Raw genomic sequence first — 14,756 nt, 5'->3', positions numbered from 1 at the left:
AATTGCTGGCGTGTTGTGGTGAATTGCTGGCATTTTGTGGTGAATTGCAGGTTTGTTGTGGTGAATTGCTGGCGTGTTGTGGTGAATTGTTGGCGCGTTGTGGTGAATTGCTGGCGCGTTGTGGTGAATTGCTGGCGCGTTGTGGTGAATTGCTGGTTGTTTGTGTGAATTGCTGGTTTGTTGTGGTGAATTGCTGGCGTGTTGTGTGAATTGCTGGCGTGTTGTGTGAATTGCTGGCGTGTTGTGATTAATTGCTGGTGTGTTGTGATGAATTGCTGGCGTGTTGTGGTGAATTGCTGGCGTGTTGTGGTGAATTGCTGGTTTGTTGTGGTGAATTGCTGGCGTGTTGTGGTGAATTGCTGGCGTGTTGTGGTGAATTGCTGGCGTGTTGTGGTGCATTGCTGGTGTGGTTTGCACTTCAGGGCTGAGATAGACCGATAGATCACCCGATATTTGCGTTTTTTACTTGTATCTGCATAGGCCGATACGTGCATGCGTTCGCCGGTCCATTAGCCCATTTCACTGAACCAACACCAGGCAAGGCTCGGTGCAACATCTGCCATTCGCTGGTGAGCTGCGGCTGATACTGGAAAAAAGAAAAACACATCAAATATGTGGACTCATCTGAGGTGCCACCACCTCGAGGCCTATAACAACATACACATTGTTTGCTATCCAACTATTAAAATGTTTTGTTTGTTTTGTTAATAAATGTTTCTTTTTTTGTTTAAATTAAGACTTAAGACAAAAAATAGCCCAAAAAAATCAGCTGTCCCATATACATCTCTTCCACTCTCCTGTCGTTCACAGTCCTTTGCTCCCACTTAATGACCATTGCTACAGTGAAAACACACATCTTGGCCCCATGAGAAATTAACTGTCAACTATATTTACCTATATTGTACACACTTACACACTAATCCTTAACCCAGCTGCCACATACCGATCATTATGACAGTGTAACACCGTACTGGAGGTCCTTCATTTCTCCTCACATAAATCACAATTGCATTGCATTCTTTCTTAATACATCAACAGTCATACTTGCTGAACTTTGTCTTACTGCTCCTACAGCCAAATTAGTTTTTAAGTAGCATCACTTAAAACTTTTTTTTCAATCCACCACTGGCTGTTATTTCAGTCATAGATGTGAGTGGTTCTATTTTCAAGGTTTTTCCCCCCACCCATACTTCAGCATCATTTTCCAAATTCAAGGTTCTCCAAACATATATTTCTCCCAAACTCAGTCAAATGTCCGTGTTCCCTGCTTCAGTTGTGTATTTTCCTCAAGGCAATTTCAACAAACTCAACTACTAAAACTTCTACAAACTAGTAGAACATAATTATTTTCCCTTGATTATGTAAGGAATCGAGTCAACAAGGTGTTCATTAATAGATGATAGGGAGGCCAGAGTGGCCTCTGAGTCCTGATTGTGGACACGTTGAAAGACATAAACTAATCTATGCCAAGGTCTCTTGCCAAAGAAAATAAATGCAGGAAAATAATTTATACTTTTGTGTGTTTTGCAATCAAGTCTTTCACAAACCACAACTCTGTTTCCGTGGTAACACCTGAGTGTTTTACTAATGCCTGGAACAACCATTTCCACCCCATATATTACGACGTGACAACAGGAACATTGCGTACAGTTGACAGTAGATATAATTTGACACTATGTTAAATAGCTATCCTGCCATGTCATTTTCCCACATTCAGCATCAAGATTTTCCCAAAAAAATGATAGTCCATTATGTACTGTCGGCTACTGCCTGATGTAGCCATATGAATAGAGAATAGGATGTGAGACGATCATTTATGTAATGCAAATTTTGTAATCAGTTCAGAGTTCAGAGGGGCATTGTGCTTCTTGTAGGATGTGTGTTACGGTGAACAGACGGTTTAACTGGAACTACTGAGTAGTTATCCATGGTCAGGAATTAATAAACCCTGCAGCCAATCGGAACTGAATATTTACCTGAACCATGGTTGAAAACATGATACTGAGATCTTAATGCCCACAAGGGGGGTCGCATATCAGTGCAACCTTCCAATCACAAGCTTCAGTATTTGATAGTGCCATCAGCTCAGGACGTGGTTCTCTCTGCAGAATAATGGTGGATAATAATGTAAATGTAATGTAATGTAATGTAATGTAAAATATTGGGTACAATTGTGAGTAGTGTTGTCCAACAGCAGGGTGCAGAATTTGCTTAATACATTCATTCATTCATTTATTCATCCAGCTTTGTTTGTCCTGTATACCTACACCCAAGAATGACACGTATCAGGATGGAAGATTTTGGCCATATCACTCTGCCCTTATTATACAAATTTGACACACTGATCAATTCCGGCGTTACTGAAGAAATGCATTAACTTTCTATCTTTAAGGGGCTAGGAGTAGTACATCTCTGATATATTAACAGCTGAACACCACAACCTCATTGTGCTTTTCTCTTTGAAATACAGGATTTGAGAGTGAGTCACTGGAGGGGAGCTTTGACAGTGTCAACACATCCGTCCAGTGATAATATCTTATGTGTTATGTTCTCTTACAGACTAAAGGGGTACCGCTGTTCCCGTGCATGGACTGCAGCTGTGTATTCAAGAAGCTGGGCAGTCTGAATGCCCACATCAGCAAAATGCACATCTCTGTGATTGAGGTGCCCTCCAGCACTCCGGTAAGAGAACAGCATGCAGAACACATGAGCAAAAAAGGTTGTTACACTTCCTCGACTGAGCATCACCTTGAAGTATATTCAAGAATGATAATTCTTTTGACCCTGGTAAATGAGGTTGATACTAGTTTTTACTTATTCTAACAAGGAGAGAAACGGGGTACTGCAGGCTGACTTTAGTCCAACAGCAGATAAACAGAGAGCGTGTCGTTTAAATATGTGAATTTATTTTATTCTGAATTTAAAATATCATGCATTAGTTGCTTTATTTACTGAAAACAAGTCTACTATTAAGATCAATTGGAGCCTCTGTGTCACTGCATTTTCCAAAGATGTTTTTATCTTCCTTTTTACTGGTAGATAACGATGCTGCTTATTTTTTTCAATCAGCATTTCAGTACTACCGTTTACCTGTGCCAAAACTTAAAAAGCTGGAGCTTCATTTGCACTAAAAAAGGAGCACTCTCTTCCAGTTTTGTGCTGTTTAACAATTTCCATTTTGCAATACATCAGGCAAATTTAACCTGACAGGAATACAGTTTTAAAATGCAGAGAAGAGCCTGTAAGTCCTCTCAGTTATGGCCTCATTTGTTTGCAACAGTGAGAATTATATTTCAACTTTATTTGATAATGAGTAGTTGATTAATTACTAATGATGATTGGCAGTGGTGCAAATGGTGGAGCAAGTAGGTCTGTGTAGAGAATGCATGAATAGAATTGTGGATTTGGAGGATTACGACACCCTTAATAGTTAATACGGCTAATAGGGTTTGAAAGTTAACGACAAATGTAAGTATGGGTTTTAATAAGCTGCCTATTGACATTTTTTGGGGGGTAAGAGTGTAAGGGGCGTCTACTTTTTAACTTGGGTGCACCCTCTGAGGCCACCAGTGTTAAAATGTTGCATGCAACATATACCCAGGAAAACTTACCTTGTTTATGTAACCATAGCCACTGTCTGTATTTATTTAAATGTCTTTGCTGGCATGCTAAATCTAAGTGTCAGTGATTCACACAGATGTAGACTCTAATTAACATTTATTCAATAATGCCCAATGTTCTGTTCATTTTATGCTCTAGTAAGTCCCGACTAAAAATGAGTCCGCTTTCAAATTGCAGCCTGTCCTGATCTTGTGAATGGCCCTTTGTTAAATAGGTCCTCGTCTTCTCTCTCCCTCTTCTTCTCCCTTAGGAGACAGAGACAACAGGTCAGGCTCCCGGGGGGTCAGAGGGCGGCGAGGGGGTGACAGATGTCATCCAGCAACTTCTAGAGATGTCTGAACAGGTCAGCGGGGAGACAGCTCAGCAGCAACCTCCAGAGCCAGCTATTGCCATGGAAACTGCGATCAACCAGGACATTCTGCAGGTGAGCAAAGGGCATTCAACCACACTAAATAAATTAGATGATCAGGAGGAGACCAACTACTGTTCAGGGCCCCATAGACTGACTTGGAACCACATAGGGGCGGCTGTGGCTCAGTTGATAAAGCGGTCACCCCCTGATGGGATGGTTGGTGGTTCGATCCCTGACCATGGCAGCCTACATGTTGAAGTATCCTTGAGCAAGATACTGAATCCCAAATTGCTTCCAGTGCTGCATTCATCGGTGTGAAATCAGACAAAGAAAATAATTAATTGATTCATTAATTAGAATAAATGGTGAAAGGGTATAAGGGCTTAGAACTTTTATAATGGAATTATATGATGGCCATTCTCATGCTCACCTAAAACTTGTAAGTTCTTGCAGTATTTTTTCTATTTGATACCCTTTTAACACAAATATCTTAATATACAGATGCTAGTTCTCTAGTTTGTGGTTGTAAAGTTTCATGAGGATGTGATTACACACAACAGTACCAACAATTCACTATAATGAAATGGCTACGATGGGGAGTAACATCATCACACATAAATGCAACTGAGCTCATTGAATCAACAAGAGTCTCAGCTTTCTAGTTATGCCAAATCTAATAATAATAATCTATTAATAATCTAAAATAATATTTATAGTGCATGAAAAAAACTGCATTGCTTCTGTATCAGCATAAAGTGGGCAGATCTGTAAAGGGGAGACTGGTGGGTGACCATAGAACCCTTTTTCATTTAGATATATTGTGGTCAGAGGTCAAGGGACCACTTTCAAAATGGCCATGGCAGTTTTTTCCCTACCAGAATGTAGCCTAACTTTGGAGAATTTATAAGCTCCCTTCCCAATGAGATATCATGACGTGGTTGACAGTACCAATGGATTAGGTCTTCTAGTTTCATAGAACCAGTATCTTCCCTATGTCGTTAACAGTGAGTAAAATTGGCTCAATTTCAACTCCAATCCCTCAATTTGACATGCACTCTTGAGAAATTGAGGATGGGAAAAAAACAAATTTAGAAACTTCTCTCTGTCTTTGTGTGCAGTGCTTGCAATTAGGGCACAGGAGCACACAAACACAAATGCCCTGCACCAAACATACACACACAGGCACCAGCTACTGTCAGTTTAGACCTTAAAAAGTTAGCTGATCCATTTATGTGGAAATGATTTGAGTGGAAATCGGAGGAGCCACAGTGGGAATTAATTTGGACACAGAAGGAGATGGAAAGAAGAAAGTTTCCTATAAACTAAAAAGTTCCAGAAATATTGTTTGTGTCAAACCAAATTAAATTCTCTGTCAAGGGGAAAAGAGACCATATTATAATGAGTTGTACCAGGAAGCCTTATAAATGAGTACTGCTGTAGAGTTGAATAGACCTAGTGCTCTCCAACACAAAACGACGCTTTGATTCTGGACAGTGACTTAATTTTCTTGGCCAACATTCCATTAATATTTACCTCATTATTACAAGCTCAAATTATTGAAGAAACATTGTATTGTTAAATTTCACTGGTATTTCTAAAACTGTACATAAAAGCATTTTTAAGCTTTGGTATTTAAGCAGATTTTTGTTCTGTTCCTGTAGCAAGCTCTGGAGAACAGCGGGCTGAGTGTGGTCCAGCCACAGAGCGACACCACATCCAGAGAGTCACAGAACCAGACCACGGAGACCTCTGTTGTAGAAAGCAAGAAAGTACAAGGTCCCGAGAAACCAGCTAGGGAGAAGAAAAGGAGCATTTTCAAGAAGCCTATACAAATGCCAGGTAGGGAGATATTTCAGAGCCCAACCCTCTCTGTAAACTGTTTGGCCTCATCTTTGTCTTTCTTTCCTTTTAAAAGTGTCCTCCAGTTTTTTTTAATTCTTTTGAGCTACCTGAATTAAATGTGTTCTATTGAGTGATTTTTTTCATCATCTTTTGCTTGGATTAAATAAAATAATTATTTTATTGAGGTATTGCTCAAGTGGCTTTTGTTGAACTTGCTGTGGCCATCAGCACCGCTGTCTGTCTCTCCTCAAAGTGGGTGCTGGGCCCCACCCACGGTGCCATTCAATGCATGATATGTTTCAATGAAATGAGGCCGCATAAATGAGGTAAATAACACACATCAAAAGTATCCTGTGGAGTGTGGTGTTTCTAAGTGGGCAGAGCTCAGCCCCTGCACCCACACACACACACACACACACACACACACACACACACACACACACACACACACAGCTCAGCAGAGTGGAGGAGAGACAGACAGCACAGAGTTGGCGAGTTGGTGTTGGCTGCATTCTTTGTGTTGCTGTGCCTGAAAGAATATTGATGAAAACATCAAAACAAAGAATTATACCAGGTTTAATATGCAACACCAATCCCCAAAAAGGTTGGATGCTGTCTAAAGTATAAATAAAACAGAGTTTGATATTTTTTTAAATAATTTTTGACATATATTTAATACCAGCACAAAGACAACATATCTAATTTTAAAACTGACAAAACTTTGAACTTTGTTCATTGTAAATATACACTGAATTGATACCTGTAATGCGTACCAAAAAAGTCTGGATGGCAGCCAGTACCAGTCCACCCAATACGCACACTACGTTGCGTAGGGCCCCGCAAACTAATAGAGGCCCTGTGAAAAAAACAAACAAAAAAAAACCGTGACGACGTGACTGTCCGTTGCGCTGCTCGCGCACGTCAGATTGCATGTGCATCGACCTAACAAGGTGAAGCGGAGTTATCCCTCGGGAAATGAGAAAAGGAGAAAGAAACAGCATGAAAATGAACTGCGGAAAACAGCAGTCAGGTAACTCTCCTCTCCGAGTGGGAGAGTGGGAGGGACAGGACTAGTCCGTGTTTGACCTACATTAACGGGGCGGTGAGGTGAACCCCGGTCTCTGTGTGCGTCTTGCTGGCTTCTATAATTTTAGTTGACTATATTTATATTGACTAAGATTTAATTTTGTTTGCTTAGATAGTCCACAGGCAAATAGCTGCAGATTTAGTGAATAAATAAATGTTGTGAAATATTATGACAATAGTGCTAAATAGGCTAAATAATAATCTAAATCACCTACATTTAAAGTATATGAAAGTAAAACAGGTGCAGCCAATTTGATGGAGCTGAATTAATAGTAGCCTTATCTATATTTTACAGGTGCTATGCTTAAGTTTCTCACAAGCAGCGTTACACCTTCAACCGGTACAGATGAGTCAGATGCAGCCACCTCAGGCAGTACAAGCAGCACAGGTCGAGTGGACGCGTGCACAGCAAGCATCATCATTTTGGGGTTCAGTTAGGAGGGCCCCTTAGCAGAATTTTGCCTCGGGCCCCATGGAGGTCTGAACTGGCTCTGATTGCAGCATATGTTTCTCCTATCCAGTATGTAGTATCCATCACCATTAATGTTGCCTTCACAGATGTGCAAGTTACTCATGATGCCATGGGGAGTTCTGGTGTTTTGAACTTTGAACTGGTAATAGTCTGTTGAAGTGTGGACTTTACAGACCACAGCACACTTATTCCACTTTGTGTCAGTCCATCTCAGATGAGCTTGGGCCCAGAGAAGTTGGCGGTGCTTCTGGATGTTGTTGATAACTGGCTTTCTCTTTGCATGCTACTGTCTTAATTTTCATTTTGTGGGTGCAGCGACAAACTCTGTTTAATGACAACGGTTTCCCAAAGTGTTCCTGAGCCCTTGTTGTAATGGCCTTTATACAAGCATGTCCTTTTAAAGTGCAGTGCTGCCTGAGGGTTGGTTTTCACTCTTTCTGTTGATGTTGAAATTAATTAAAATAATTGAAATTGTGTGTTGAAAACATTGTTTTTACATTTGTTTTTACAACATTGTTTTTTACAATTTTTTTCACAAAGTGGCGAACCTCGCCCGGTCCTTGCCTGTGGACAGCTGAGCCTTTTGAGGATGCCATGATCCTATCACCTGCTACCAATTAACCTCTAGAACTTTCCTAGCTTTTGTTCTTCCTGTCCCAACTTTTTATAAATGTGTCGCTGGTATTAAATATAGAATTAGCCTATATTTCCAACAATCCACGTTGATGACATTGAATATACATTCGTTCAGTTTTCGTTTAAAAATATCTATATCAAAAAAAGATTAGGACATTTTTGCATTCTGTTTCATTAATGTTTTACATAACAGTTGTAGATTATTTTATAATGAAAGCAGCTTACAGCATCATGCTCTTGACCGACAGAAACACCCAACAGCTGCTTCACTCTGCCCTCTCTTCCAGGCTCCATCAGGGAGGAGAATGGCGTCCGCTGGCACGGCTGCCCATACTGCTCCAAGGAGTTCAAGAAACCCAGCGACCTTGTCCGCCACATCCGCATCCACACTCACGAGAAGCCTTTCAAGTGCAAACAGTGCTTCAGAGCTTTTGCTGTCAAGAGTACCCTCACAGCACATATGAAAACGCACACGGGTATAAAGGCCTTTGAGTGTCAGTGCTGCCTCAAGTGTTTCTCCACTTCTGGTAGCATGAAAGTACACATGCGTCTGCATACAGGTGAGAAGCAGGCTCACTTCATGAAAGGGTTACATTTAAAGCCAAACTAAATTCAATGCACTTTATTTCACTTTATTAATCATGCCACATCTATATGCCAACACAATCGGTATAAGCGCATAACTAAAAAGGAGACATATGAGCTTTCAACATGATGTTTTTAGTTTCCTGGTAGCCTCTATCATTTAGCATTTAGCTACATGTTATGATAAATGATGCAGCTAATGGCAAAAGCTGGACCTGTGTAAATATAGCAGTGCTGCTACAGCTAGAGCCCTCATCTGCACTCGTATGTCTGCAATCATTCTGTACTTGCTTCTTCTTAGAGAGATAACCTTAAAGCAGGGGTGTCAAACTCTGGCCCGCGGGCCAAATTTGGCCCACAGTGTAATTTTATTTGGCCCGCGAGGCAATACCAAATTACTATATTATTATTGTACTATAAAAGCTGACCCGCCGGTATTATACGGCGCATTTACCGCTAATACTAGATTTATTGTTGTTATTTTATTTTTAAATGTATTAACCTGTTGAAAAACTATATTGTGATATTTAAATCAGAAGGATGCAAATAGAAAAGAGGTATACGATTTTTATTTAATTTTTATTTAATAAATTAATGACACTGATGTGTTTTTATTTGAAATTTGATTTTGCATGTCTGCACTATTTAGTTATATATTGTATGTTTATAAGCGTTGCTGGTTCCATATTTAATGTTAACGCAAAACATGTTTGGTATATATTAAAAGGTTTATTTGTTCAATGTTGGCCCGCGATTTTATTCAAGTTTTAAATTTTGGCCCATTGTGTATTTGAGTTTGACACCCCTGCCTTAAAGAATCATCCAGTCGACATGGAATGTCAGCATTAGTGTGAATAAACACAACTATAACAGTTGAATTATTATGTGCATTAGTCTATTTAATTGCTATGTAATAGCACTGTCTGTGTTAAGTGTTCACTTTAGTTTTGGTTATGTGTTAGCTCTAAGCTAAGGCTTTTTTTAAATATAAAATATTGCTATAATATGAAATATTATAGACTTGTTCCCAGCTGTATTTCTCTTTACGGCTTTGTGCTTATCCAGTTTTATATCTTTGTCACTTTGCCTTGTGATGTCATTTGGTTTAATAGAATAATATATTGTCTCTTGCTAACTGAAAGGCTTTGTAACCTTTTGTAGACAATAAATAAATAAAATTATAAGAGATTGCTTACATTTTTGGTTTATGTGTGGGTTTTATATCATTTAGATTGGCTTAGGGATAGTGAATTATGTTATGTTGTTAATTTTCAGTTTACTTTTGGAATCTTTTGACGTTTATGTCAAGGTAAATACAGAAGTCAGAATCAGTCTAATTCTCTAAATACTAATCCTCCAAAAGTGCTGTTTTTCTCCACTTTGCCTAGGTGTGCGTCCCTTCCCCTGCCCCCACTGTGATAAGATTTTTCGAACGTCAGGCCACAGGAAAACACACATCGCTTCTCACTTCAAAAGCTCGCAGCAGAAGAAGCACAAGTTTCCCCGCAAAACCAACAAAGCCAAAGTGTCAAAGAGTAACCTACCTCTGCCTGATATCCCCCTGCAGGAACCTATCCTCATCACTGACTTTGGTAAGAGCATGTGTTGTCAGAGAGACATGCAGTGGTGTTCACGATTGTAAATTACTTTTCCTGTCGCCTTGGGATGAAGTAGAATGCATTGTTCAGCAGCTTTCTTGTTTTTTTTCTCCACATGTTTTTTACACAAAATGAAACGCTTTTCACATGGAACACATGTTCCTTTTGTGGCTTCACAGGGCTCATCCCGTCCCAAAACCCTCGCTTGGCTTTCCAACAATACCTTGAGGTGGTGGGTAGCGACCGGCCATACAAGTGCCAGTTCTGTAGTAAAGCCTACAAGAAATCAAGCCATCTGAAACAACATGTCAGGTAAAACATCTTTATAACATTGCATGAATGTAACAGTTGAAGCAATATTTGAAAGCGATGGATCATTTTTCTAAGAGATATATTAAGTGATAGAGATGCTGGATTTTTGGCAAGAATCATAATCCTGATTATTTTGATCAATAGTGATATTGCTATTATACAGTATAACACCATTACTCATTAACTTTGAAGGCCTCATGGCTTTATTTGAACTTAAAAAAAAACCCAGCAGATTTATTTTAACTTTTAATGTAATGAAAGTGAATTTTTTTGAATGAGCTAAATAAAATAAATATATAAAAAAATATATACAAAAATAATACATTAAAATGATTTAGCTCAAAATAAAATTGGCTCAACAGTACCGAAAAGATGAACCGGTGAGATGAAAATGATGCAAGACAGGAGAGTGTGATGCGGAATAAAAAGAGAAGATAGCAGGTGCATAGAGGAAAAGCAGACAGGTGGTGTTCCGCTCTGTGGCTCTTTAATACTTGACATAAATAAACATTACAAGGATGTTTCTAAACTAACTTTAAAATGTCCCTGTTGGTCAGGCATAAAGGAGAATATTGAAACAGCAGCACTAAGAATGATAAATAGCCTAATAATTCAGCTTCTCTGACCCGTGTGTCTCCATTTAACTTTCTAGCTTTCACATTATGACATCCACCATTTGTCTCATTTTCAGCATTGAGAGGTCAATCTAACTAATGGAGCTGTCATTCTCTCAGGTCCTTCCGATGGTTGGGCCTTTCCATTCACTTTTGTCGGAAGCAGGATTAGATTAATGGCTTGTATCTCAAACAGGGGATCCATATCTTGTCACAAGTGACAGTTTTTTGATTCACTAATGAACCTGGAAGGACAACACTAGGAATAAAACACCAGGAAATTTGATTCAAATTGGCCAAGTAATAAATTGTCCTGATAGTTCGCACCAAACCATGCGCAGTAACATTCCAGCTTTTTCTAAAGATTTAGGTTTTTTCTTTTCTTTTTGTTAATCCTTGGCTATCCATATGGCTTTCTGACAAAGCCTTCTGCCAGAAAGCTTTAGTAGTAGCAGTTGTAGGAACAATACTATAAAGAGTGAAAAAGTACTTGCATATTTCATTTCTATACATTATCTAGCTTTAGAACAGAGACCTCTATAGGCTCATGTCGACTGAACTCTAGTTGGGGGGACCACAGGGGGGTCCACGCGTTTTATTAAATTGGCACCGGCACCCCTTGCCTCTCCTGCAGGACGGACATAGTGTAATATGCACATGTGAAAGCACACTGTAGTGGAGCTTAAGCACCTTGACCTTGTGTTTGATGTAGCATTGTCTTGGGTGTAAAGTATATGCAAACATATTACTTGTACGCCTTCCATTCTGTCTTTGTTTAGTCCCCGTGATTGATACATTCAGGTGATGCTGTTGTAAATTAAATGTTTGTTTGAAGTGTATCACTGCTGACTCTAATGTACCTGTAGAATCTGCAATCTCAAGTTCATTAGCAGCCATCCTTAAACTCCGCCTCGTAACACAATGAGAGCTAAACAGCAGTGAGATACCAGACTTGGCTTATTATTATCTGCTTTTGATTGGCTTTCTTTTCTAGTACTCAGTTGGAATTTGGTTAAGTTTAAGCACCAAAACTACTTGGTTAGGTTTAGGAAAGGGTCATGATGTGGGTTATAAAATGCTGCCACTATATATTTAAAACGAAATACTTTAGCTACAGTTTTATGTCCTTACCAGTTCAGTGTTGCCATCTTTTTATCATCCCAGGTCTCATACAGGAGAAAGACCCTACAAGTGTTTGCAGTGCAGTCGGGGTTTCGCATCCTCGGGAGTCCTCAAGGCTCACATCAGGACACACTCAGGACTAAAGGCGTACAAGTGCGTGAGTTGCGACACCACGTTCACCACCAGCGGCAGCCTGCGACGCCACATGACCACGCACAGTGACGTGCGACCTTACATGTGCCCCTACTGCCAGAAGACCTTCAAGTCATCCCCCAACTGCAGGAAGCACATGAAGACACACAGGTTTAGGATTTTTTGTGTGTTTGTGGTTACATTGGTTTGTTCTTTTTTCACTTTTTGACATGTACAGTACAGGCCAAAAGTTTGGACACACACCTTCTCATTCAATGCGTTTTCTTTATTTTCATGACTATTTACATTGTAGATTCTCACTGAAGGCATCAGAACTATGAATGAACACATATGGAATTATGTACTTAACAAAAAAGTGTGAAATAACTGAAAACATGTCTTGTATTTTAGATTCCTCAAAGTAACCACCCTTTGCTTACTAGAATATAAGACATGTTTTCAGTTATTTCACACTTTTTTGTTAAGTACATAATTCCACATGTGTTCATTAATAGTTTTGATGAATCTACAATGTAAATTGTCATGAAAATAAAGGAAACGCATTGAATGAGAAGGTGTGTCCAAACTTTTGGCCTGTACTGTACTTGGGAAGCAGTGAGGGAGTCTGACTGTAAAAATATAATAGCACACAAAATAAATTTAATCCAAGGTTTTGTCTTTCCTATTCTGCCAAACCAGGTATGAACTGGCCCAGCAGCTGCAGCCCCAGTCAGGAGATGACCCGTTAGGAGGCGGCGCTGTAGCCCATGATATGCAGGTGGAAATAGAGGGAGATTCTCTCCAGCAACAGTCTGCTACCTCAGCAGAGCAGCAAAGTATGCTGGGACTGGGCCAGACAGAAGTTGTGAATGGAAGTCAACAAGTGACATTAGAGGCGCCCCTGGCTGATCAACCCCTTGTACAAGGAGAAGGTAAGCAGTAGTTGCACCAGTGGGAGATGGATCAGAGATGGATTACTGAGCCAGCCTATTGGATAAAGGGCCCTGGTCCCTTGACAACAGCATCTATCTATATGTTAATTTGCATACTAGTGACACAAGTCATTTGCATAAAGCTTAATAATTGTGTCGGGTGAGTGCCTGGGCATGGCACAAGAGGAGAGGTAGAGACCCTGCACTGTAGGCAGAATAGTATAGTAATAGTATATAGTATATTTCTCGCTTTCCCCCTGTTAGTCTGAATATGTCACTAAATTTGTTGCTGTTCGCGTTTAAGAAATGAAGTTGCTAAGAGGGTCTGAAAAGTAGAACCAAGCAGATCAACCTAATTTAAAATTGTTTTTATAAAACGATATCAGTTTTAAAATGCATGTCTTGTGGTCAGGTGTAGTACTCTTGACCTTAGCAATCTATATTTGATGACATCTCGATAGTGTATGACCTTTTATCGTTAATACAAATGCTTAAAAGAGGAGACAAGAACATAGAACGTATTATTTTTATATCATTCTCAAAAGCAGCATCCACAGTAATGAGCTCGACCTTATCTAACCTCACAACGATACCTTTTTTTTATTATTATGAATCTCTTCTCAGTTTGCAATCTTTCTATTACTATGCATGATGAACTTTGAGGTTAATATTGCCAATTATTATTATTATTATTACAGTGTAGTGGGCAAACACCACCAACGTTAGACACAACAAATTCATTAACTAATCTGCTGTTCAAGTACACTTTAAATCCAAAGTACCTTTTTAACCTTAATGAGATGAAGTGTTAATATGTCCTCTCTATCCTTTTGTTGTCTTTGTGTTTAACCTGCTGTAATCTCTGTTTCTTTTCCTCTGTGGTGACAGACTCGTATGTGAATACCCAACATGCTTTGCCTCAGAATATCAGCCAGTTCGAGACACCAGCACTTCCCCAGCCTGCCTTTGACCAGCAAGCTCTCACACAAGGTATAAAACTTTCTGTCTCACTTATTTCAGTCATACAGGCTTTTCCATTCAGTTATTTTTTTCAAACTATGATTTCCATATTACATGAAAGTACACTACTGAGTGTGTGTTTATGTATGAAAAAAAGGACAAAATCTGTTTTCTGATTGTGCAATGGGCAAATGTTGGCCTCAAGAAATAATCTTAGTCTTGAAATCTTTCACTTTAAATTAAAGATAAAAAGAAATCTATCAAAAAAACAAACTTTAAAAAATAAACTTTCTGTCTGCTTCACTGGACTGTCAGATGACACAGCAGCTGTTGTTTGTGGGGGTAAAGCCAAACTCACTACAACTCCAAACCAGTGTGGTTATAGAGAGAAAGAAGAAACTTTCACAGATGGTATATGAACTTTCTAAATGTTTTCTACACTCTCCATTGTATAACTTTTAATCTAGTGGAGTGCTCTCTAACATATGGTTG

General features: G+C 39.4%; 1 protein-coding gene across 1 annotated transcript in view; it reads left to right on the top strand.

Annotated features, from left to right (window-relative positions):
- Positions 1–14,756, top strand: part of LOC131976678 (zinc finger protein 236-like) — a 67,034-nt gene that overhangs the window by 15,299 nt on the left and 36,979 nt on the right. The window contains exons 7-15 of the mRNA XM_059339816.1: positions 2,560–2,682; positions 3,872–4,045; positions 5,635–5,812; positions 8,297–8,569; positions 9,983–10,186; positions 10,372–10,504; positions 12,283–12,543; positions 13,072–13,304; positions 14,193–14,294. Of these exons, the coding sequence (XP_059195799.1) occupies positions 2,560–2,682; positions 3,872–4,045; positions 5,635–5,812; positions 8,297–8,569; positions 9,983–10,186; positions 10,372–10,504; positions 12,283–12,543; positions 13,072–13,304; positions 14,193–14,294 (1,681 nt within the window). The remainder of the gene's footprint in view (positions 1–2,559; positions 2,683–3,871; positions 4,046–5,634; positions 5,813–8,296; positions 8,570–9,982; positions 10,187–10,371; positions 10,505–12,282; positions 12,544–13,071; positions 13,305–14,192; positions 14,295–14,756) is intronic.

Source organism: Centropristis striata, chromosome 8 (assembly GCF_030273125.1).
Source record: "Centropristis striata isolate RG_2023a ecotype Rhode Island chromosome 8, C.striata_1.0, whole genome shotgun sequence".
Classification (NCBI taxonomy): Eukaryota; Metazoa; Chordata; class Actinopteri; order Perciformes; family Serranidae; genus Centropristis; species Centropristis striata.
The sequence above is the reverse complement of the archived record's forward strand: the minus strand, read 5'-3'. Positions and strand labels throughout refer to the sequence as shown.